Raw genomic sequence first — 23,731 nt, 5'->3', positions numbered from 1 at the left:
CTGAGATGAGGTGCAGGTAGACAGATTAAGGCATAATGTTTTGTTTGGGAGATCACATATTATGAAGAACCACCTATTTTGGTGTGATATTGCCAGTCACTGAGAAAAATAAAGTAATGTATTTATTGGACCTGCTAAAATAACCTATTCCGGGAGATTGTGGGTCTTTGGCTCCATCTAATGGATAGCCCATTAAGAGGTTGATGAGTCTGCTACTGCTTCCAGCTGGTGGATTTAGGGCCAGATTTGTAAAAGTATTGAGGTATCTAATGCTGCTGATAGAAACCTAGTGGGATTTTGAAAAGTACATAGGCACCTAATCCCATTGAAATTGGTACCTATCTGCATCTTGAACAGGAGAAGGAGGAGAACACTTACTGAGGAGTTGCAGGATCCCCCTACTTTAAAAATGTCTAGCTACTTATTGGCTAACTTGGGGAAGAAGGAAGCTGACTGGGTCCTCACCCTCCCTTTTTAAACCCTAGCCTAGGCCATATGGAGCTTCTTTGTGTTCTGTTCCAGCAGCCCCACTCTCTCTGTCCTGAATTGCTAGTTCAAAGCTGTGTTTTGCAGATGTTGTGGATCTGACCAATCACCAGTTTGGGGGTCAGAAAGGAATTTTTGATTCTCAGAAGGACCAGATTGGCAGAGGCATGGAGAATTTTTATGCCCTTCTCACAGCATCTTGGAGACACAGTTAAGTTAAATAGGAACAGTATTTAATTATTGATAGTACTTGGTAAGGATGTTAGTTCATTGCAACTTGTGGCCAGAAGTAAAAAACCTGGGATTTTACTGATGGACCTTGTGCTAATGGGATAGGGATGGTCCTGTGGCCTTTGAGGGCGGAGGTTCCCCCTTTTAGTACCTTGTGCCGTGTTATAGAGTGAGTGGGTGGTAGAACTCAGAAGAGTGAGTGAGTCCTAGGGGTTGGCTGAGGAGAGCCTACCCCGAGTTATGGGTTAGATAGTAGGAGCCCTGTAATCCCAGCACTTAAAATGCCTGGTACGGGCGGGTGATTCCCTCCCCTGTGTTTAAATTTAATTAAGTTGTGGCCTGTCACTTAAAATCCATCCCTGCAATGTCTACATCAATTCCTTTTGCTTACATTTCTAATACTAAAGTTCAGCTCAGGTACTTGGTGATTGCCACTCCCCTACCTGACCATCACTAAATTTAGGGTTACAAGATATTGGATCGTAAGCCTTTCGCTAGTGCACTACTGAATACATTGCCTATTCTGCCTGTCATAAATGTAAAGGGAAGGGTAAACCCCTTTAAAATCCCTCCTGGCCAGAGGAAAAATCCTCTCACCTGTAAAGGGTTAAGAAGCTAAAGGTAACCTCGCTGGCACCTGACCAAAATGACCAATGAGGAGACAAGATACTTTCAAAAGCTGGGAGGAGGGAGAGAAACAAAGGGTCTGGGTCTGTTGGTATGCTGCTGTGCCAGGGATAGACCAGGAATGGAGTCTTAGAACTTTTAGTAAGTAATCTAGCTAGGTATGCGTTAGATTATGATTTTTTAAATGGCTGAGAAAAGAATTGTGCTGAGTAGAATGACTATTTCTGTCTGCGTGTCTTTTTTTATAACTTAAGGTTTTGCCTAGAGGGATTCTCTATGTTTTGAATCTAATTCCCCTGTAAGGTACCTACCATCCTGAATTTACAGGGGTGATTCCTTTAATCCTATTTACTTCTATTTCTATTAAAAGTCTTCTTGTAAGAAAACTGAATGCTTTTTCATTGTTCTCAGATCCAAGGGTTTGGGTCTGTGGTCACCTATGCAAATTGGTGAGGATTTTTACCAAACCTTTCCCAGGAAGTGAGGTGCAAGGGTTGGGAGGATTTGGGGGGGGAAAGACGTGTCCAAACTACGTTTCCCAGTAAACCCAGTTAGAGTTTGGTGGTGGCAGTGGTTATTCCAAGGACAAAGGATCAAATTAATTTGTACCTTGGAGAAGTTTTAACCTAAGCTGGTAAAAGTAAGCTTAGGAGGTTTTCATGCAGGTCCCCACATCTGTACCCTACAGTTCAGAGTGGGGGAGGAACCTTGACACTGCCTAATTGGCGGAAACTTAACACTAGAGGGGAAAAATGCACAGGAACAAATTTTTTTTTAATGGCAGGTGACTGACTAAAGATTTAACATGTCAGAATTAGTGAGCAGAGTGTAGGTGAGGCACTCAAAGGTGCGTGACAAATCTAGTTTATCACCTGTCTCATCCATATATTACAAATATTATGTTACCACACCTTGTACATATCTATATAATGATTGCCACTGTCTGTCACTCTGAAGCTTAACGTCATGTTTGAACCCAGAGCAGAGAGAGGTTCCTGGGACAAGAGGTAGGAAAGTGGGGAGGTAGGGAAGTGTTACTGCTGGGTCCAAACAACTGGGAAGGAAGGTTGGTATGTTGCGGTTAGGTAATAAAAGCCAAAGTTGTAACATGTAATGGGTCCAGTACTATTCAACGTACTCATAAATGATCTGGAAAAAGGGGAAAACAGTGAAGTGGCAAAATTTGCAGATGATACGAAACGACTCAAGATAGTGAAGTCCCAGGCAGACTGCAAAGAGCTACAAAAGGATATCTCAAAACTGGGTGACTGGGTGACAAAATGGCAGATGAAATTCAATGTTGATAAATGCAAAGTAATGCACATTGGAAAACATAATCCCAACGATACATATAAAATGATGGGGGGGGGTCTAAATTAGCTGTTACCACTCAAGAAAGAGATTTCAGAGTCACTGTGGATAGTTCTCTGAAAATATGCACTCAATGTGCAGCAGCAGTAAAAAAAATGAACAGAATGCTAGGAATCATTAAGAAAGGGATAGATAATAAGACAGATAATATCATATTGCCTCTATATAAATCCATGGTACGCCCACACCTTGAATACTGTGTGCAGATGTGGTTGCCCCATCTCAAAAAAGATATATTGGAATTGGAAAAGGTTCATAAAAGGGCAACAAAAATGATTAGGGGTATGAAACGGCTAAGGGGGAATATGATAGAGGTCTATAAAATCATGACTGATGTGGAGAAAGTAAATAAGGAAGTGTTATTTACTCCTTTCTAGAACACAAGGACTAGGGGGTCACCAAATGAAATTAATAGGCTGCAGGTTTAAAACAAACAAAAGGAAGTATTATTTCACACAACGCACAGTCAACCTGTGGAACTCCTTGCCAGAGGATGTTGTAAAGGCCAAGACTATAACAGGGTTCAAAAAAATAACTAGATAAATTCATGGAGGATAGGTCCATCAATGGCTATTAGCCAGGATGGGCAGGGATGGTGACCCTAGCTTCTGTTTGCCAGAAGCTGGGAATGGGTGACAAGGAATGGATCACTTGATGATTACCTGTTCTATTCATTCCCTTTAGCGCACCTGGCATTGGCCACTGTTGGAAGACAGGATACTGGACTAGCTGGACCTTTGGTCTGACCCAGTATGGCCGTTCTTATGTGCGTATTGCAGGTAGACAATGTGCATGTTTTGCACTTGCATTCTTTCTATGTGTGTTGCCTAACAGTTTCTTCCAGTAAGCTCTGTCGCCTCATAACACGAATTACATCCAGACAACAGTGCAGGCTTTTAACTAGTATAAGTGTATGCACTGGATGCTCGGCTAGTGATTATTGATAAGCTGTACTGGCAAAGTAGATAGGGCTTTTAAACTGTAGAAGCTGAGCTGAAGAGTGGAGGGATGGTTTTATGGTTAAGACATAAGACAGAAATTCTGGGTTTGGTTTCTAACTCAGCCAGAGACACACTGTATGATACTGGAAAGTCACTTGAGGTGAAATCCTGGCTGACAAAACTCACATTGATTTCAATGGGGGCAGGATTTCACTCTTGCGCTTTCTATGCCTCAGTTTGTCATCTGTAAAATAGGAATAACACCACTTCCTTTTCCCATCCTTTGGCATATTTTCAACTGTAAGCTCCTTATGGCAGTAATTCTCATGTACGAGGTGAATATGCAGTGCCTAGCTTAATAATAGCAAATTATAACATGCCCACAAGTTTATGGGTAAAAAACAATAGTAAGTTATCCTCATGTTTACATTTTCATTTGCATCCCATTGTCCATGTCTATCTTTTTTGACTGTAAGATCTTTGGGGCAAGAACTCTTTCTTATTGTGTATTGTACAGTGCCGAACACATAGATAGTTCCTGGAAAGAGGTTTATATATGCACACATATATGGTGTGTACAGAAGTGGTAGCAAAATTGCAGAGTCATGTGATAAACTACATTTATGTAGCACCTTTGACAGCCTCACCTATACAAGAATACTAATACATTCTACACACCATTTCTTCTACTCTTTGGTAGCCTTGCTTATCTTATACCTTGTTATTCTATCCTAATCTATTCCACACTACTCAAGTTCTTATGTTACCCTCATTACCATAGTATCTAAGCACCTTCCAATGGTACATTAATTTGTTGGTTACTTTTTCTGCTGCAACCCCATTCATCTACCAATTGATACTCATGCCCATTTGCATCAACTCTCAAATGTTTCACTTATGCCACTATGTTGCCTATTGGCCTGATTTTCAGATGGGCTGAGCACCTGCAGTTCCCATGGATTTTAACTGGAATTGCTGATGCTCAACCCTTCTGAAACCAGGCCACATGTGTGTTCCTGCTCCAGTCAGAATCCTTCTCTCACTCCCATTTCCAAGCTCTCTGCCATTCTCCCCTAAGATGTCCCTGCTGTCCCAGTTCATGAAGGTATGCATTTTTCTTCATTTAAGAAGCTCATAAAAGCCATTTCCCTGAGGCCCTCAAAAGTGAGTTTATAATGTTATTTCTATTAATTAAATTATCTCCAACCATGGATTTAGGTTGCTAAGGATTTACCACAGAAGTGAGTCAGCATGGATTTGTGCAAGGTAAATCATGTCAGGCAAATCTGATTGCTCATTAATGAACAAACCTATTGCTCTGGAATCCAAATTATACTTAATTAAATATTTAACATATTTCAAAACAACACCCAGAGCATAAACAAACCAAACACACACTACAGTGCATTTCAGTCATAGGGAGGTCAGATAAGTATTAAGTTTGAGCCCTGAAACAAAGGCCTAGATTCTCAGTTACACCGGTTGTCCACTGGGTATAGCTGAAATGGAGGGCCTGAAAGGAGATGGTTGAAGAGCCCCTATTCTGGGGCTGGATTTACAGTGGTCCCATCATAGATTAGAGCATCTTTTGGGCTGCTCTAATCCACAGTGGCTGGTAATGGCCTATACTAGCTGGGGGCACACCCACCAGGAGAAATCCTCTGTTAGGAAGATGCCTGGCCTTCCAGCTCATTTGCATCAGCAGAATGGTACAAAAGGGCCAAAATAAATAATAGGATCTGGCTTAAATAATTTAAAAAAGGGTGAGAGAAGAAATATGTTAATAAATTACGCCTTTAAAAGTTGAATTTAAGTGCTGATATTCATTATTTGGGACCTTGGGCCAAATTATGAAAAACGGCCCTTAACTTAAATTCTTATATGTACCTACAAATATACACTTGGTCATGAAGATTCACAGTCTGATTTGAATATGTAAATATGGGTTCTGAACAGACAGCCATTTTGATTCTTTACTAGGTCCTAAACTTTCAGAAAATGATTATTAGGTCACCATCTCCATGCAGAATCCTCCAGTGCAGGATCATTCTCTGTTGCACACAAGACAGTATAGGATAGTTTGAAATGTGCCAAGAGATAGGGCTTTCCAACCCTTCCACTAGGAGACATCTCTAATAATGCTCATATTCAGGAAGCTTTTTCCTGATATTTACCTATTTTCCCCTTTCTGAATTGTATTCTATTATCCCCAGTTATGGGGTAATTTCCTTTCATTATGCAAAATAATTCCTTTTCCTCCATGAGGTTTCAAAATTTAAGATACCTGTAGACTGTTACTGGTATCATGTTGCCCACTTATTTACTGCTTTGCTAAAATACATATTTATCTCTTTCACTCTTCAACACATCTGGGCTACATGACCATTTTTGTTGTCTTTTTCTAATTTGTCAGTATCTCTTTGGTAACAAGGTACCCAGAACTGAATGTGGTATTCCAGGTCCAGAGCTGAATAGGACCCCTTCCTGAGATGAGGTAAATACCTTTGACTTCTTAGCATCAGGCAGAAACATGGCCACAGAAAGTGACTATCAAGGTCCCTCTCCTGTGGTGTACATCTATATAGATGGAGCTGAAAATAAATTGCTGTAATTGCAACTATTATATCACACTGAAAAATTATGTCTAATGTTCTGATCGCTATCACCCTATGTCAGTATTACTAATTCACCAGGAGTCAGACTCTTGAGAATGTCTGGAGGACAGCATGAGGGTTTGTAGAACTGGGCAGGAGATGAAGGCGGAGAGGAGTAGTCAGAGCTGGGCAGTGAGTGGGTGAAGGTGATGCACCAGGAGAGTGGGAATGCAACAGGTGTGGTGTTTGCAGAATGAGGAGTTGGAGACATTATTTGGGACCCAGGAGAAGTGGAGTTGGGAGAGGGAGGGATGAAAGACAGTGGAGTATAGGGGAGATGGTCTGTGAATGCCACGGTTGTTGAATGGGTTAGTAGGAATTTGTTCTTTGGAGCACAGAGGGAAGTCTGAAGTTTCACCATTTATTTTAGGTATCAGATTTTTATTATCATATTATGTATTAACAATACCACTTAATATGCATGGTTTGTGGGACATTTTACAACAGTTGGGATAAGTCCATCTAATGCCTATCTTTTTTCCTTTCTGTCTGTTAGTGTATTTTGATCCATATCTTCTTGAAAACAATATTTCCATTAGGAAAAGAATTCTGTCTAATCATTTTGTAGTAATTTTCTTGTAATGGTCTCTAATAGAGTTAGGTGAATAACGTAAGAAATTTTGGAAGATGTTTGTTCTAATTTTTAAAAGCATTCTTTGGGCTCTTGGTTACATCACTTCAGGGTTAATTTTTTGTGAACATTTGAGCAACTGAATTTAATTAGCACAGTTGCTCACTAAAAATTATTTTCAAAGTTGTACACAAGAGTATTCACAGACATTAAGTATAAAAAGTACACATGCCAAAATTCACAAAGTTAAGTCCCTCAACCAATTAGGGAACAAATGCATATATCTGGAAAATCACAACTAAATAACACTGTTTACATTTTGAATATTTGTGATCAAACCAGAGTATAAACATCCAAAAAAGCATTTGTCCAATACATTTGAATACTGATGAAATCTTGAACAGCTAAAGAATGTTCAGAAAGTTAAAAAGAAAAAGAAAAAAAAAGGAAGCTACATTCAGCGAATAAGTTATTTGTAACTAAATATTTGCTCAGCTCTAAATAGTTTCCTCACATTTTGGTAGAAGTTTTAGAGTAATTTCTGGAACTACAATAAATTAGAACAATTGAAGCCGCATGATGCCATGTTATGAGGCATCTCTTCAGTTGCTAGTTAGAATATCTATAATGAAAGGTGCTCATTAAAAACTTTCAAGAATTTGGTTGTATAACCATCTTCTCCTGGGGCCTTGCCAAAGTCCAGAGAACATACTGACCTATATAACTCTGTTAATATAATTTCTGTTTCTAATACCTTCCGGTCAGTGGAGGTGAGACACTTCAATTCAATCTCAGTAAAGTTACGAAACAATTTAAAGTAGGATGATTAAATTTGGAAGAATATAAATCCATTTTGGAATCTAGAAAAATGTGTTTAATCATTAACTGTTAGACCTATACAGTCATTAGTAATCACTTTTATCCTTATGTTCCACTAACCTTCTTTGATGGCCCATTCAGACCTCTTTCCATTTTGCATAATAACTTTAATCTCCATCAAAACACTTTCAAGTCAGCCTTTATCTACATAACACTTTGAGTCTTTGGACTTTGGCGGCAAAGCTTACATGTAGCTCCCTGCAAGTACCTTCATGGGCACAATTTCGAGAAATTCTGAATATTATACATTTAAGGGACATGGAATATATTAAATGGATTCAGTGCTGTTCATATGAGTTACTGGGTTGTCCAGAAAAAAACAGCTCTTTTATCATATTGGTGCTGAGAATGGGAAAACTACAGTAACATCTAGCTCTGCATATTTAATTACTTAAGAATTAACCGTAGATGATAATTGTGACAATATTGTCATTATCATCAGTCACGGACTACCAATATTTAAGGGATTTAAAACACTCCTGAGAGATTTTTGATATACGTTTCTATATGTTAGTTTTTTGCATTATGGTTGTTTTTGTTTTTTGTTTTTTTTCTAATTTTTCAAATGACTTTGCCAAGCCAATTTACTTAAAAATACAAATGCCCTAATAGCCACAGAGAAGCCACTTGGTGAAGTCACAGTGAGCAATTTCTTCACAGTGCCTTTTATTGTGACATCCCCCCCCCCAAAAAAAAAAAAACCACCCCACCAAAAACAAAAAAAAAGTCCTCCTATGTATAAAGAAAGATTTTATCTGTATGAGATTTCTCTTGAGAACAGGGTGACCACAGAAATTAATCATATCTGGTTTCTTGTGCTACTGGATGCTATTACCAAAAAGGTGTATCTAGTGATCACAGAAGAGGACTGGAAGACAAGAAGTTCTATGTTCCATTCCCAGCTGTTACAACAACTATCTGTATAAATTCTAGCGAATCATTTAACTTTTGTGCCCAGCCTTAACATACAGGTGCATTATGAGACTTAATATTTGTAAAGCATTTGAGCAAGCCTAGAGCATCACATACAAATGTTAAATAACAATAATAACAAAGAAAAATAATATCCTTGAAAGAAAAAATGCTATAGAAGTAAAACAAAGAAAACTGATTATTTCTCATGACTTCATTCAAACTGTGAACCCTTTCCCCAATGCTTGAATACCAGTATTTCATCATCAAAGTACCAGTTCCCTGCATACCAGGCCCAGCATCAAGATGAACCATCAGAGTGTGCAATGAATAATGGGATAACAGAATATCTCCTTAAATCTTTTTGACAGATACAAAATATGAGTTTTGTGAGTGCCATTAAATTCAAACACTTGGGCCAGCTCAGGGAATAGCATTTCCAGCTCCTGCTCTCTTCAAAATAGGGGGCCACATGGTGAAGTGCTTATTTAGTATTTAGATTTGCTCTGAAGTGTAGGAGCCAAGCTGATATGCTACCAAAGTTGCAGTCCAAAAATATAAAATGCTGATTATATTTTGGAGTCTATCTTCAGCTCAATGAGCTTTTCATTGGATCACCAGTTAAAGGTCTACTACATGACATGACCACTTGATTAAGAAAACTTGATCCTCCCTGATCTGGCTATTATTATAGTTTTCAGCATATGGTCAAGGACAGAGAATAATTTCAACCAATCGGTGACGAACAAATAAATGCATGATCTCAGTTTAGTAGATGAATTATTTGTTCTAAATTCCATGGAGACAAACGATTTTTATTTCCTCTTTTCCCAACTCGATCATTGATGTATCTCATTGTTTTGTAAAAGCCAAGCAGAACATGATTTAGCAATAATTTCAAACACATTAAGAGAGTGTATGTGCTCATTAGAATCAAACACTGTATATAAGATATTTTATTGATTATTGTTTCCAAAGTTATAAATGTAATGTAACTAAGGTTCCATCTAGACTGTAAGTACAATTTTATTCTGGTAACCTGGTTATAACACCTTCATTGACATTCATGCTACAGAATTATAGTTATCACCTGGTTACAGGAAGATAACCAAGTACCAGTTTTGGTCAACTGCAGGAGTCAAACCTCAGTAGCCAATGCTGTTAGTAGCTGAATATTAACCATTGTTTGTGTTGGCACAAACCATACTATGGCAAACTCAGCCATTAAGTGGCTACAAATTTGGTTTGTACACAAGGACTTAGTGATAGCCTAGGAAAAGTCTCAAAAATTAGTAAACTCCAGAAGAAACTTCTTTCTTTTAAAATCACTAAAAAACAAAGAACTACCTACCCAAGTTTTCAATGGAATAGTAGCGCTGTTTGCTGTCTACTCGCACTGTCTCAGCATATGGGCTGCCCACTCCATAGCCAATGATGTATCCGCGTACAACAATGTTTGGATTCAGCGGTGGAGTCCAACTCATGACGATACTGGTTGTCAATGGCCTGACATGAAGAGAGCTTGGCTGATCAGGAACCTGAGATTCTGGGATACAAATAAAGGATCCATTAATATCCTGCTCATTGAGTTTTACCATTCACAAAGGCAGAGTTGAGATTAAGAAATATGTTATAAGAAAGTAACCAGGAATCTCACAGCTACATACATAGTCTACCTGCAATTTCCCTTCTGAACATTCAGACTTGTTTTGAACTACATTCTTCGGCAACAAGTACATTAAGCAGCTTCTTCAACATATAAGGTCTCCTTTCCTCTTTTTAAGAAAAATAGAATATCCCTCTGTTCATCCCATTTTTAGTGTATGAATACAAAGCAGATCTGAAATTATGCAGGAAAGTGGAAAATGGAAATGTTTGGAATTGATAAAAAATTTTCCATAACAAATATTGAATCTTCCTGGTTTATTTGCAAGTCAAATAAGATGCTGAAATCAACTAGATGACTTATCATGGGCCAGTAGTTTAACTACAGTATTTAATGAGCTGGTTGACTTTGTAAGTGATATAATAGCATTTATAACAGCAGTGACCTATCTCATGCCTGTGAAAACTTAATGTTAATTACGAGCAAGCAAGCTTGAACTTTCTTGGACATGCCTCTCTTGGCTTGGAGGCTGCTCTGAATAATACAACAGCACTCGGATAATAAAATGAAATAATACAATGATATCTTTTATACAAAAATAAAGGGAGTACTTGTGGCACCTTAGAGACTAACAAATTTATTCGAGCACAAGCTTTCATGAGCTACATGCATGCATCCGATGAAGTGAGCTGTAGCTCACGAAAGCTTATGCTCAAATAAATTTGTTAGTCTCTGTAAGGTGTCACAAGTACTCCTTTTCTTTCTGCGGATACAGACTAACACAGCTGCTACTCTGAAATCTTTTATACAGGTTCTCTCAAGGCATATTCATTTCTTATGTAGAACTTAATGACTTGACGTGTAACTAGCACACTTTGTCTTCAGTGAACCCATTTTTACTTTAAAGAATAGATGAATAAATGCCTTTTGTTGGAGTGTATGATAGCTACTATATCACAAGTCTCTTTAGAAGAGCAGCACAGTAGCTTGTCTTTTTGAGAGCAGAAAGAGACAAGCTACTATTTTTCCCCACTGAAGAGGCCTGTAATATAATAGGCAAATGCATGCGGGGAGTGGTACAAAATGCTGGTGTAAAACTCCAACAAAAGATATTTTGAGATTGTGAAGCATTCCCACTATAAACCTTGGAAAAGACCATAAAAAGATGAACTTAACACTTTTCAGTCCTATTGTCATATATGGTACAATGGTGTCTTTGGTATTTGATGTGCTTTGAAATGAATTCTGTTTAATGCATTTAAAATCTTTTGAAGAACTATTGAATCTGATTAGTACATTACCAGTCTGATATACAAGTTTTAAAAGTTCTTTGCACTCAGTTTTCTTAAAGTTGCTATACATGGTCATAAACTTTAAGAATGAAGGAAATGCATTGAAGAATAGCTACTGACAAAACAAAAACCAGATTACACCAGCAGTGCCACAGCAAATCAAATACAATTGTCATTCATCTCCTTCTGACCTCCAGACTTTGCTTCAATGCAGAATCTAAAGTTACTTGAATGACGGTCTTTGAATACTGATGATTTTTAAAATTACAAAAGTGGTTCTTACGTGAAAAAGACATATAGTAGCAGTTTAGCACCTTGTAATAGGAAGTCGTAGAATGAAGTGATACTGGATTCCTTGTGCATGGTAGAAGCAGTAAATCTCAAGCAGTTCATGAAATCTGAACATTCAAAAAGCTCTTGGCATCAAGCAATAATCTTTTCATCTCACTTACATAATATATAGAGATTTTAACACCAGCATAGACACCCCTAGGTAGCTGTTGGGTTCAAACAATTTTATTCTGATAGGCTGAACTGTTAGTATGAAGGAATTCAAATATACGTGTCACACAATTTTAAACAGCGGTGCTACTGTTGTCTCAGTAGGAAAAAATATAAGGAATTTACCCTTCTTGTGAAATACAGAGACAAAAATGAACCTAGGGTGAACTCAACCATTTTGGACTATTTTGCCCACATAAAAGTTTTATGAACATGGAAACACAGGACATTTCAGGGGCAGAATGCATTTTAGAGACAGAAGAATTCTATACATAATTCTAGCTTAAATCTAGCACCTGTCCTACTCCTTTTACATTGTTACTTAGATGATGCCAAAAGGTTTAGGCGAACTGCAAATGTGGTTAACCCTAATCTTTCTGAATATAGCTAAGTGCTTAGCGTTAACCATCCACTCTTGGCAGAGCTTGTTTCCTTCTGGCAAACTCATGGGAACTAAATGAATTGGTTTACTTTTGAAGGTTTTGTTCACAACCAGAAGGAACAGAAATGTAACATCACTCAGATTCTGCAAAAAACCACTGCAAATGCTAAGACTCCACCCAGAAACCTTAATTATATGCCAGGCTGTGGAATTTCCATGCACAGATGCTGGAGCTGGTAGAGCTAGGGGTGCTACTGCACCCCTGGCTTGAAATGGTTTCCCTCAGACACAGGGTTTACCGTTTGGTTCAATGGCTCTCAGCACCCCCGACTATTCAGATTGTTCTACCGCCTCTGTTTCCATGGCTGGTAGTGGTTTAATTACGACTAGAAATGATGCAGAACACAGTCCTTTTGCTTAAACTTATTATCTGATATTTTTCTACCCTGGAGTAAATGAAGCAATCTATCTACACTCCTCATCTAGCCAACTAACTCTGAAATGTATTGCCTTTGGGCTGACTAGACCCACAGTTTCTTTTTGTGATTAAACCATTTCATCACATTGCCAGCCATTATTTCTTTAGGTCCCATATCTAAAATGATCCAAAATACTTCCCCTTACACAATTACAATCCGCCTTGGATATCCAAGTAGGTTCTTTATCTGCTCAAGTAGCTCATCCCAATATCACCCATTGTCAATTCTGAATATAAGCTTCTTGGATGATAATGCACTGTAAACTTCCTTAAACACCAAATATATTACTTTAGGCCAGATCCCAAGGTGGTGTAAATTGGTGTAGCTCCATTGACTTCCATGGAGCTATGGTTGTTTCTGCCAGCTGAGTATCTGGCCCACTGTGTCCACAGCCACATTCATTCATCAATGAATACTTCCTAGTTCACCACTGTTCTCTTTATCTCTTCTACTTTATTAAATGTCTATATCTGTTTACTGAAGCTGGTCAGAAAAATTAAAATGGAACTATTTTCCATAGGAAAATGCTGTTGTTAAAACCAAATGCTTTGTAAAACGGTGTCAATTTTGTAAACATTTCATTCCAGACAAAAACTGAAAAAAGGGCCCAATGTCTTCACCATGCATTAAGCAGTGGGGCCCTTTCTCCAGATGGATGTAGGAGGTAAACTGCCCCTTTCAACTTCAGTAATGGGGTTTGTGCAGAAGCTGGTTGAAAGGGGGCCATTGCCTCTTTAAGGCTCGCCCTCCCCCCCCACCCCGACCTCCATGGATTACCTTTCCCAGGTAGCAAGCAGGAAAACAGTACAGCCAGAAGAGGTCTGGGTGGGGAATGCTGCCCCCTCCCTTCCCAGCTAGCCGGAAGGCGGGGGTGGGGGTGGAGGTTAAAAGAAAGGAGGAGTGTTTATATGCATGGAAATTCTGGAAAAGCCCTCTTTAACCTGGACAAGGTATGCAGCTCCCAGAAGGACTTAAAATATCAGCTTTGGGCATTACACTAGTCACCCCCTTTTCTTGGGGGGGCAGAAGACGGGAGCTGGGAAGGAATTTTCCCTCACCACCAAATTGGCCTAGGTGAGATGGGTTTATTGCCTTAGGTGAGTTGCTGACCTATTGAGGCAGAAAACGGGGAGGGGGGAGAGGCTGCAATGTCACAATTCATTGTGTAATGATGTGGCAGATGTCCAGTGCAAGTATTCCATTGGGAATGGATATGGATCAGATAAAAAATGGATGGGTAAAGGAGCTACAGAAGACACACTTTAAATAAGCAGAAAAAGGGGGTTTGGGGCTCTTACAATTGGTAGGGCAAGAAGTCAACTCCTCCTCCTTCATAGCCCCGCTCTCATATGAGAGGCTCAGTGGCAGAGTCCCAGCAGGAGGGTGGCTGGGACCAGAATGGAAAAGGGGAACAGATGATAGCAGCCCCCAAGAAATGATCATGGAATTACCTGCACTGTACAATTTTATCAGCCAAGTATTCCCAGGTATTTTAAAAATAAAATTGCAGCCTAAATAATACCACATTCAGGGTCTCCTGTCTTCCTCCTATCATAGATGGGCAATGTTGTAACGGAATATTTCAGCATCATTTCCAGAATGAAACATTTCAATTTTTTTCATTGTGAAGTGATTTTTCATTTTGATATTTTCTTTTTTATAATATATAATATGACCTTTTTTAAAAAGTCAAAATTGAAGCCAAAGTATATGTGGTGCTTGATTTGAAATGATTTTTAAAATCATCCCTTGGAGAATTTTTAAAAGTTGATTTTGTTCTGATTCAAAACAACGCCAAATTTCAAGATCTGAAACACTTTGTGCAGCATAATTTACATCCTTCACACAGCTCTACTCTTTACATACCTTTTACATTTAGCCCCTAGTAACTCTCACTTCCCCATCATCTTCCAGCTAAATGCATGTAAACATCTACTTAGAGCGTACAGATACATCTCTTGGTCTCTTCTTTATTGCATTTTTTTGCACTTTTATAGTCAATATCCAGTTATGCCTTTGTTTCTAACCTTTTTTCTGTCTACCTGATATTAAACATGGTGCCAGAGACATTTCCGAAAGAAGGAATCTTGAAATTCTGTTTCTATACATAAATCCTCAAACCTGCTTTGAAAGATCTCCGTTCTACTTCTACATTTGTCAACGCTTCTAACATGAATAAAGATTCCACTCTCATTGCACTCTGCAATTGTGCATGGAGTTTCTCTGACTGTAATTTGATGTCTCCTGTCCTCGTTCATAGAAGGAAAAATTCTATGTATACGTCAGCTGCTGAAGTCACTCAGAATTGCACACAAGTATCTGAAGGCTGAATCTGGCACTCCATGTTACTTGGATTCTGCATTCTTTACCTTCTGCACTATGCACATTTTGAGAATCTTAGGGCTTGTCTACATGGTGCCAAGTAGTCAAGCTAGATTCTCCAAGAAATAAAATCCTATCCCATAGTTTCACTGCATAACGTACTATCTTCTTTGTTTCATCCTTAATCAATTACTCTTTTATGTAATGGTCCAACCACATGTCTTTCATTCAGTGAATGTCGTATGTTTAAAGGTCCTTAATTCCTCAGGCTAACTGACAACACTAAGGAAGTTATTTATATTTGGGTCACTTTAGCAATTGTTGTAGAGGGTTCTCTGGAGTTCATAGTTGTATATTTTACATATTAAATTAAGGCTATCTGATATTATTTTCATTTTCTTCCTGTATTCCCACAATTCATTTTCAGAAGAAACTATACTGTAATATAGGTTTAGCTTGTCATGCTTTTAAACACTAATTCAGAGCTGAAGTTAAACTATATCACTAATATTTATAATAGCTTCCATCTGTTCAAGGCAGTAAGCAGAAACTGAAAATCCTAAACCCATTTTCCTGGAGGATACCTTTGCAAACTTGAGTCTCTTGCATCCTTGCTATTTAAATCAGACCCTATGGGGAAAGCTAAATTTCCATTTTTTAAAGCACAAAATTTGAGGCTCAAAAATAAATATTTAAAAGCTTCCCAGCTGTCAGTAAGGGCACACAAGCTTTCCAGGGAACCTTGAATAAGCAGTGATGTTTGGCTTTCTAATCACTTTAACAAAACACACTAATTAAAAAGAATATCCATAGGGGTTAGTGTAGTTCTCTTAGAAACTGTTCATCTTTGTGTTGCTTATGCCAAGCAGACATACAGTGAAGGCAAGAAAAACTGCACAAACCATAAGAGCAGAAAGGGAATTGCGGTTAACAATCCGTGCAATGGCATTTCTACTATTTAGCTGACAGTTGCAGGACTTTGCATAACTACAGTAATAAGTCGATTTCTCCCCAGAGCTTATCGAAGTATCTCAGTGGTGTATATATTATGCAACACAGAGCACGCAAAGTGTCAGACTGCTGCAGCTTCACTACAGATTTTTCACTGGTACTGTAAATGAAAATATGTGTAGACACAATATATGAAAAAAGTCTTCAGTTTAATTTGATTATCAGGGTGTTTTCATTTTCACTGCATGTCCCCGATGATTACGCTGCTAGCATCTTTGCATGCATATATATATATTGTTGGATGAAAACAAATATGATATTTTCATACAGATTAAATGCAAATAAAAACAAATGTGTTCCAAGAAATGCATTGTGTTTCATTTTGCAATATAAATAAATAAAGTCAAAGGATGTATTTGCTTTAAAAAACAACAACATGATATTAAATATTGAGACGTGTTTAGAATATATTTATTTTTACTTACTAAGATCTACCTCCAAATGAATGGCCAGCTGCTCTCATCTTGAGTAATGTGTCATTTCTGAAAGCGCTATCCACCCAAAATAGTAGTTAGTAGAATGATAGCATACATCACCAGATACCATAGCATATTGTGGCCAGTCAGTATGGTCACATCACTTCCAGAAGTGTCATCACCTCTTTAAAATGTTCATTGGAACCCAGCTGCATTGAATACAATATTTTAGGTGCCAAGTAAGCCAGATAGAGTCATTCCTGGCTCCTCCATAAAAATGGAATTGGACATGCTGGTGAGGAAAAATGCTCAAAGTAGGGCAGGCTGGTTGTGAAATCATGAGAAAAGACTCTTAGTCCAAAAAAAAAAAAAAAAAGAAAGATGACAATCTCTTGTTGCCTGTTTACTTATTGACTGTTTATTCTTTCATCCATTTTACCTTTGTTCCTCTTTAGATGTTTTTGGCTTTATTTTGCTTCTGAGCCTTGATTAGTTTTTTTCCCCTCGTTCAGTTTCCCCATATTTTCTATTGATCTCCTTCCTTACATATTTGCTTCTTGACAATTTCCTTATTTTTTCCCCTCAATTTCTATCTGCATCTTTTTTGTTCCATTTTACTTGCACTTTCTTTACTTTTGAAAGTAGGAAGATGTTTCCATTACTTTCTCTTTCTTCTTTTAGTTCTTCAAATGTCTCAGTCATTGTATCTGTCCCTTTGCTTTCAGTCACTTTTTTTCTTTTATATCAACATCTGTGCTCATTTTTACATTCCATATTTTTCAGGTTCCTGTTTCTATCATCTTTCAGTTATTATGTGCCTTCATTGCCAACCATCTGAAAACAGATACTTCAAAGACAATAATCCTCAAGACATTTGTAGGCACATTTTGTTGAGTTAGAGGCATCACTATTATTTTAAGTGTTTCTCTGATTGATTATGTTTATCGTTCATAATGTTATTGGTTCACTTCCTACTAATTTTCTTTCCAATAGTCATGACACAAGGCATGAAATTCTAATACCTGATAATTACAACAAAGACTTTTGATGCTTTATTGGTGATCAGACCAGAGATACAGCTTAAGAAATATTAGTAGTGAAATCTATGTACGCATTATTTGGTTGGTTATTATCCAAGATTGTTATTGTATATTTTCGCAAGTGCAGCAAAACTGGGGGAAAAAAAAGTGAGACTGAAAATGAGAGTTTTTAGAGTGCCAGTGTAAATGGGGGAATAAAATTAAGTTGTCTTGTTTTGTCCCTTCCACTTCACTTGTTCAGAATGCAAGCAGGCAATCTTAATAATGGGTAATCACTGAGTTCTTCTGCTCAAAAACACCCAGACAACAGCTCCTGCAGCTATAATCACTGGAATCTAACCCAAGACCTGCACAGCATCTGGTTAAAGCTCTAGGTAACAATTAGAATGACACCCGTCAGATAAAAACCTAGAAGGAATGTGCTGATAATGTCTGAAAAGAAATGTAATTACCATCAAGATCATTCTCTGGAGTTTCTGCTGTATACCAGTCCGAGGAGGGTCCTGTCCCATTGACTGTCATGGCAGCTACCTGGAAACTGTACTGGCTTCCTTTATCAAGTCCTGTTAAAAACATAAGATAAACCAAATAGAAAAAATAGTTTTATCAAGTTCCAAAGTTTGCAACAGAACTAGAGCAAAATGAATAGTCTCCAGTAAAATTCCAACTTCCTTGCCACATTGAGTTGTGTAGATAAACAGGTCTGCACTAATATATTCATTTACACGAATAGCAATAGTGGGTATGTTCCTACAGACATATTCATTTACAACAGAACCACTGGTCACTCTAAATTTCTATTACTGTTGCTACTTAGTACCAAATCAGTTTAACTCATAGACTCAATTCTGGACCGTATGTGACTATGGTGAAGCAATCTGGCCACCAAACCTCCTATAAGTGTTTTATCATTTTATTTAGCCCATCCTGACCGTAAAGTACAAGAAAAACTGTTATGTTCAATTGCAAACATTCTCTGAAGAAGAATGATCAAAATTAAAAACAGCAATTTAAATTTATCAGTCATTGGAACTTACAATAAAACAGATAGCAGCCTTTTAAAATCTTTGTTGTAACTCTAAGTTACTTTGCTATTACAGGTTTCTACATTATCCTACAAAAATACCTGCCTAACAAATAGAGGATTGTAAAAAGTATTTACAACTGAATATTTAAGTCATCCATTTAAAACAACTGTACAATTCAGCTTCTCTAGCAATGATTTTATTATTTTATTTTTAATATTTTATTATGTTAGAGCCTATAATAATGCGATCTGAAGGAAGTTTTGTTTTTAAACCTGCACATTTAAATATGTATTTCCACTACTTTCCCAAAACAAAATACCCAACTTAATATTTTGAAATGCAGAAAATCTTCCACACATTGAACCCCCCCACAAAGACAACCAGCACCCAGTCCTCTATGCTAGGCATATGCCTACATTTGAGTCTCACTTTACAATTAGAGTCAAAACTTTAAGGACACTCTTTCTTCCTAAGCAATGTTGAATTTTCCGAGGTCAAGGTAGCTCTATTATATTTATATTAGTGTCTACAGTACAGTGTGCGTGCATAAGTATATTTTACAGAGGGATATATCATAAACTGATGATATCAGAGGAACACATTATGGAGTCATGTGATAAAACTCCCTTCATTATGTACCTTTGACCATATCACCTGCATTATTCCTTCTAATCCATCACCACCTGGAGCTCTTTTAACACTCCAAGTCTCTCAGCATCCACCACTTTTTATTTTGAAATCACCTATCAGGTGTTTCATTCTTTCCCAACAAACCTGACATTTGTATCTCCCGAAAACTACCTTGCTCCGAATCCAATAATCACTAGTCTTGCAACCTTTACTCACGTAGTCCCATTATCTTTGAGGCTATTTACATGAGTAAGAACTACTCATTGTTGCATCATTAGGTCTTAATTATGTAAAAATTATCTCCTGCGTTTGGTGTTCTGTGACTCTAAACAAAGTTGGTGTTTTTTCAACATAAATATAATTTTCGTCCCTGACATATGTATTTTTATGAGACAGAAATATTTTCAAATCTCAAACAATACTATTTTATTTTAAAGTAAATGGAATGGGGATATTTCAGGGGGAGAGTCTGGGTTTCACCTATGGAACTTAACTTCCTTCACAATAAACACATATTGCTGGTGCAATATGAAAATATACCTATGAGAGTCTCACGATATCCTGGACAAACTTTATGGAATTAAGATAATCTTTACTGAAAACAAGTTAAATGCTACTCATAGACTCAGACTTTAAGACTAGAAGGGACCATTAGGATTAATACTTTTGGGGGCCAATTGGTATTGCAAATGAAACAGTGTATTGTGGAATTGATGTACCTCCTTGATCAGGGAGGGGGATGCTAACGTACTTTCTCCATTATCAACCCTTTGAAGGCACCTCCCAGGAGAGTTATGCATATACTAGTTCTTCAGGATTTTTGGATAAATAGCCTGGTTTTAAACAGGATCAGTGCCGTCTTTCTAATCCAGAAAATAGACAGGATCCCGGTCCATGGAGGGCCCCAATCTTTAGGGAAGGGTTGGAAGCACTGGGCCTACTGAGGTCCATAAGACTGTGTGCTTATTCTGAGCTGAAGCTGTGAGGAACTTGTAAGCACAAGGAATCCCCTTTGGTGGGGATTTGAAGGACTGCTTCTGCCAGAATGTAATGTTAGGGTTGGGTTGAACCCTGGTAAGCTTATTAGCATGTGTGTAGCTTCTTTATTCTTTTAATGTGTTTTTTCTGTAGCGCTTTTATCTTAAGAAAAAATAGTTTTGTACAGAATAAAAAAACAGTGTGGTGACATATAACTGTAGCAATTACACCTGTTAACTATCTCCGAAGAGAAAGCAAGCAGGTGTGCTTGAGTAGCCTGCCTATGCTGGGAATAACACAGTGAAGGAAGGGAACTGTGCACCCTGAAAATTTACCCCAATCAGAAGGGCATGAGATGCAGGTCTCCACCAAAGGAAGGCAATGACTGGGGAGCTGGAAGCTTGATACTGGGTGCCCTAGCTGGGCCATTGAGGAGAAATACAGATACATCTGCTCTGTGACAACATCCTCCTCCAGAAAGAACTGAAATGAAATTATTCTTTGTTTAATTTAATGTTACCTTGAAAGTACTGATTTGGCTGCTTACACTTAGCATGGCAATTATATTTTTAAAATAGTGTAGTGTTGGGACCTGTCACACTTGGAAGAGAGATTTCCCCCCCATAAAGTACAAGAAGAGGGATGGCGAAAAAATAAGTGTGGTAGATGTCGTTGTACTAAGAGAAAGGATTTGTGGTGGACTCAGTGGTCTGAGAAACCAAGCTAGGTTTAAGATGAACAGAGGGAATTTGCTTTCATTAGGGTGATGAAATCCAGGGGACAAAATGTATGAAAAAAGCATTAAGGAGAAAAGTAAAACAAATATATAAAGGTTGTTCCTGTACAGCCCAATAAATGTCACCTGCCAGAAAAGAAATCAATGTTTCCTTGAAGTGAAAATATATTTTATTCCCAAAGCATTTAATTCATCAAAACCTTGCAAGGCTACACCATGAACACTGACCTGTGAACAAGTACCAGAGGTTGTTTGGCTCCAGTGTTTCTATCTCACCCCTGCGGGTAGTCTTTCTGTGTCGGATTTTATAGCCAGTAATAAATCCATTTTGTGTGCCTGATGGTGGAGGTAGCCAACTAACTTTGATGCTCTGTAAAAACAGGAGATGTTAATGTTGAATTTTTTGCAAAAGAAGACGAGAAATGGAGCCACAATAAATGGAATCACAAGTAAAGAAAAGTGTGGTGGGGGTAGGTGTGGGGAGGAAGAAGAAATAGATGTCAAGGCTGTTTTTTATAACAACATTGATTAATTTTAATTACTACTACTAACTTTAGAACAAACAAATGTAATTTAAACCAGGCACCAAATAAGTTTGAAAAGATTAAAACAATGATATCACAAACTACCTATTAATTGGCAAAATTAACTATACGGATGGTTGAAGCTTGGGAGATAAATAGCACGGTCTCTTGCTAGAAAACTGTCTCAGTTTCAGGAACATTTCATCTCAACAGGCCAAAGGGATGTCTCAGCTCCTTCATGCACTTCTGTGATATTACAGCTGTCATCTTTATATGTGAACATATACTGTGGCTCATCTCCACTTTCTAGTGAACCTCGAAGTTAAAAAACCACCCATGCTAGCTGTACAAATATTTAGAGACAGATTCACATCAAGAGCTTTCTACTTCCATTGACTTCTGTGGAATAATTTCTGACTTATACTAGTCCCCATCAAAAAATCAGTTCCCTTGGTTTTAATCTTATTGATGATTCTAATACATTAGAGCATTTTAGCAGAATTGTTCAATGAAGTCAATAGCACTAAGATTGATCAAAATTTGTGTAAATACATTGGCCTGCCTTTTCCAAAAATGACTTTGATTGTCTCATTTTTGGAGCACCTTAAATGAAGCCTGGTTTTCATAAATACTGACCACCACACCGTCTGAAAAACAGGTGTCTCAAACTGGACATTCCCAATACTGAGGTGTCCCCAAATCATTGGTCCCTTATGAGAACTGAGGTAGTTGCTTTTAGGATTCTTTATGATAATTCACTTTACACCATGTTATCAACAGATACAATAAAATCCCCGAAGGCATGATTGTTATCTGAAAAGTGAAATCTGAGCTACCATTTATAAGGGAGCTTTTGTTGTTCATCAGTATCTCTTCCCCAGGACCACTGTCTGGGAATTCACTCTTTGTAAGATTCTGGTCACGTGAGTACTGAGTGCCTTTAACTCCCATTGACATCACTGGACAATTAGGATGTTCAAGACCTCACAGGATCAGGGCCCTATAAAAGTAACATACCCAGTCTTCAACAGAACCTATGCAGCCAGCTTTTGGACAAAAGGAAGAGTCATCTACAGGGCAGTGGATAGTTTTTTGACCATATACAATTAATTATCATTATTGAATTGCTTAGTCCATGCACAAATATAAGTTATGGCAAATATCAAATTAATTACTGCAATATAAAAATCAATTTTGCACATCTACTGCATAGTGATTTATTGGTCCAAACCAATTATGCATTTCAAAATCAATATGTGGGGTTTTCAATCTGGTAGAACAAGCTACATTTTTCAGTTCAAGGAATGATTGTTTTTTAAAAAATGGATTTAGCAGCTTTGGCTATAAAATTGCATTCATGTAATATAGTTATGGGAAAATGCAACTGCTGAGAAAAGAGATGCTATAAACATAGACGTAATGGAGAACATAAAATAAATGCTTCTGAATTCTTTTGGGAGGTTAACAGTAATTCTGTTAACATTTGCTTAAATGAGGGATTTTAGCTCATATAAATCTGAGAACTCTGTGGGCCCTAAAAACTGCATGGTACTGTGCACCTTTGTATGATCCTGTGCATCTTTATCTCCCTCTGAAGTTAATAGTGATGGCAGACCCTTGAATGATTGGCCCCATAGGAGCAATGGGTTTGATCTCACATTCAAGGTGTAATGCATAAAACTACTTTATAGTTAGACAAGTCCCAGTCCCTTACAGCTCTACCCAAAGCTGTCACTATTATGGTAACGGTTCACTTTCACCTCAGCTCAGTCTCCATGGACACTGCAGCAATGCTTTTCATCAATAGTACTTAACATGTGACCCTTGCTTCTCAAAAATCAATGGCTAAGGCTCTGAAGTGCTTCTTCTCCTTTACTCGGTTTGAGAGAGAATAGTAATTACTCGTACTTTAATCCTTTATGTTTTATAGAAGGGACAATTTACTGAAGGAAAATATTTCACTTCTCTCGTACCAGGATTCCTAAGGAAACCACAAAAAGATTCAGCTATCAAGTTTGTTTCATGAGTCTTCTAGGCATGGCTGAAAAGAAATTTTAATAATGCACTGAAAGGATTTTTCACCACCTGTGTATTATTGCAATAATTCCACTGTA

At 37.8% G+C, this 23,731-nt stretch overlaps 1 protein-coding gene across 1 annotated transcript in view; it reads right to left on the bottom strand.

Annotated features, from left to right (window-relative positions):
* The window catches only part of DCC (DCC netrin 1 receptor), a 967,455-nt gene that overhangs the window by 141,269 nt on the left and 802,455 nt on the right, over nucleotides 1-23,731 (bottom strand). The window contains exons 14-16 of the mRNA XM_078852711.1: nucleotides 21,322-21,463; nucleotides 18,174-18,284; nucleotides 10,024-10,218 (exon numbers count right to left, since the gene is read on the bottom strand). Of these exons, the coding sequence (XP_078708837.1) occupies nucleotides 10,024-10,218; nucleotides 18,174-18,284; nucleotides 21,322-21,463 (448 nt within the window). The remainder of the gene's footprint in view (nucleotides 1-10,023; nucleotides 10,219-18,173; nucleotides 18,285-21,321; nucleotides 21,464-23,731) is intronic.

The sequence above is a fragment of the Lepidochelys kempii genome, chromosome 5 (genome assembly GCF_965140285.1).
Source record: "Lepidochelys kempii isolate rLepKem1 chromosome 5, rLepKem1.hap1, whole genome shotgun sequence".
Lineage (NCBI taxonomy): Eukaryota > Metazoa > Chordata > Testudines > Cheloniidae > Lepidochelys > Lepidochelys kempii.
This window is presented reverse-complemented; position numbering and strand designations above follow the sequence as displayed.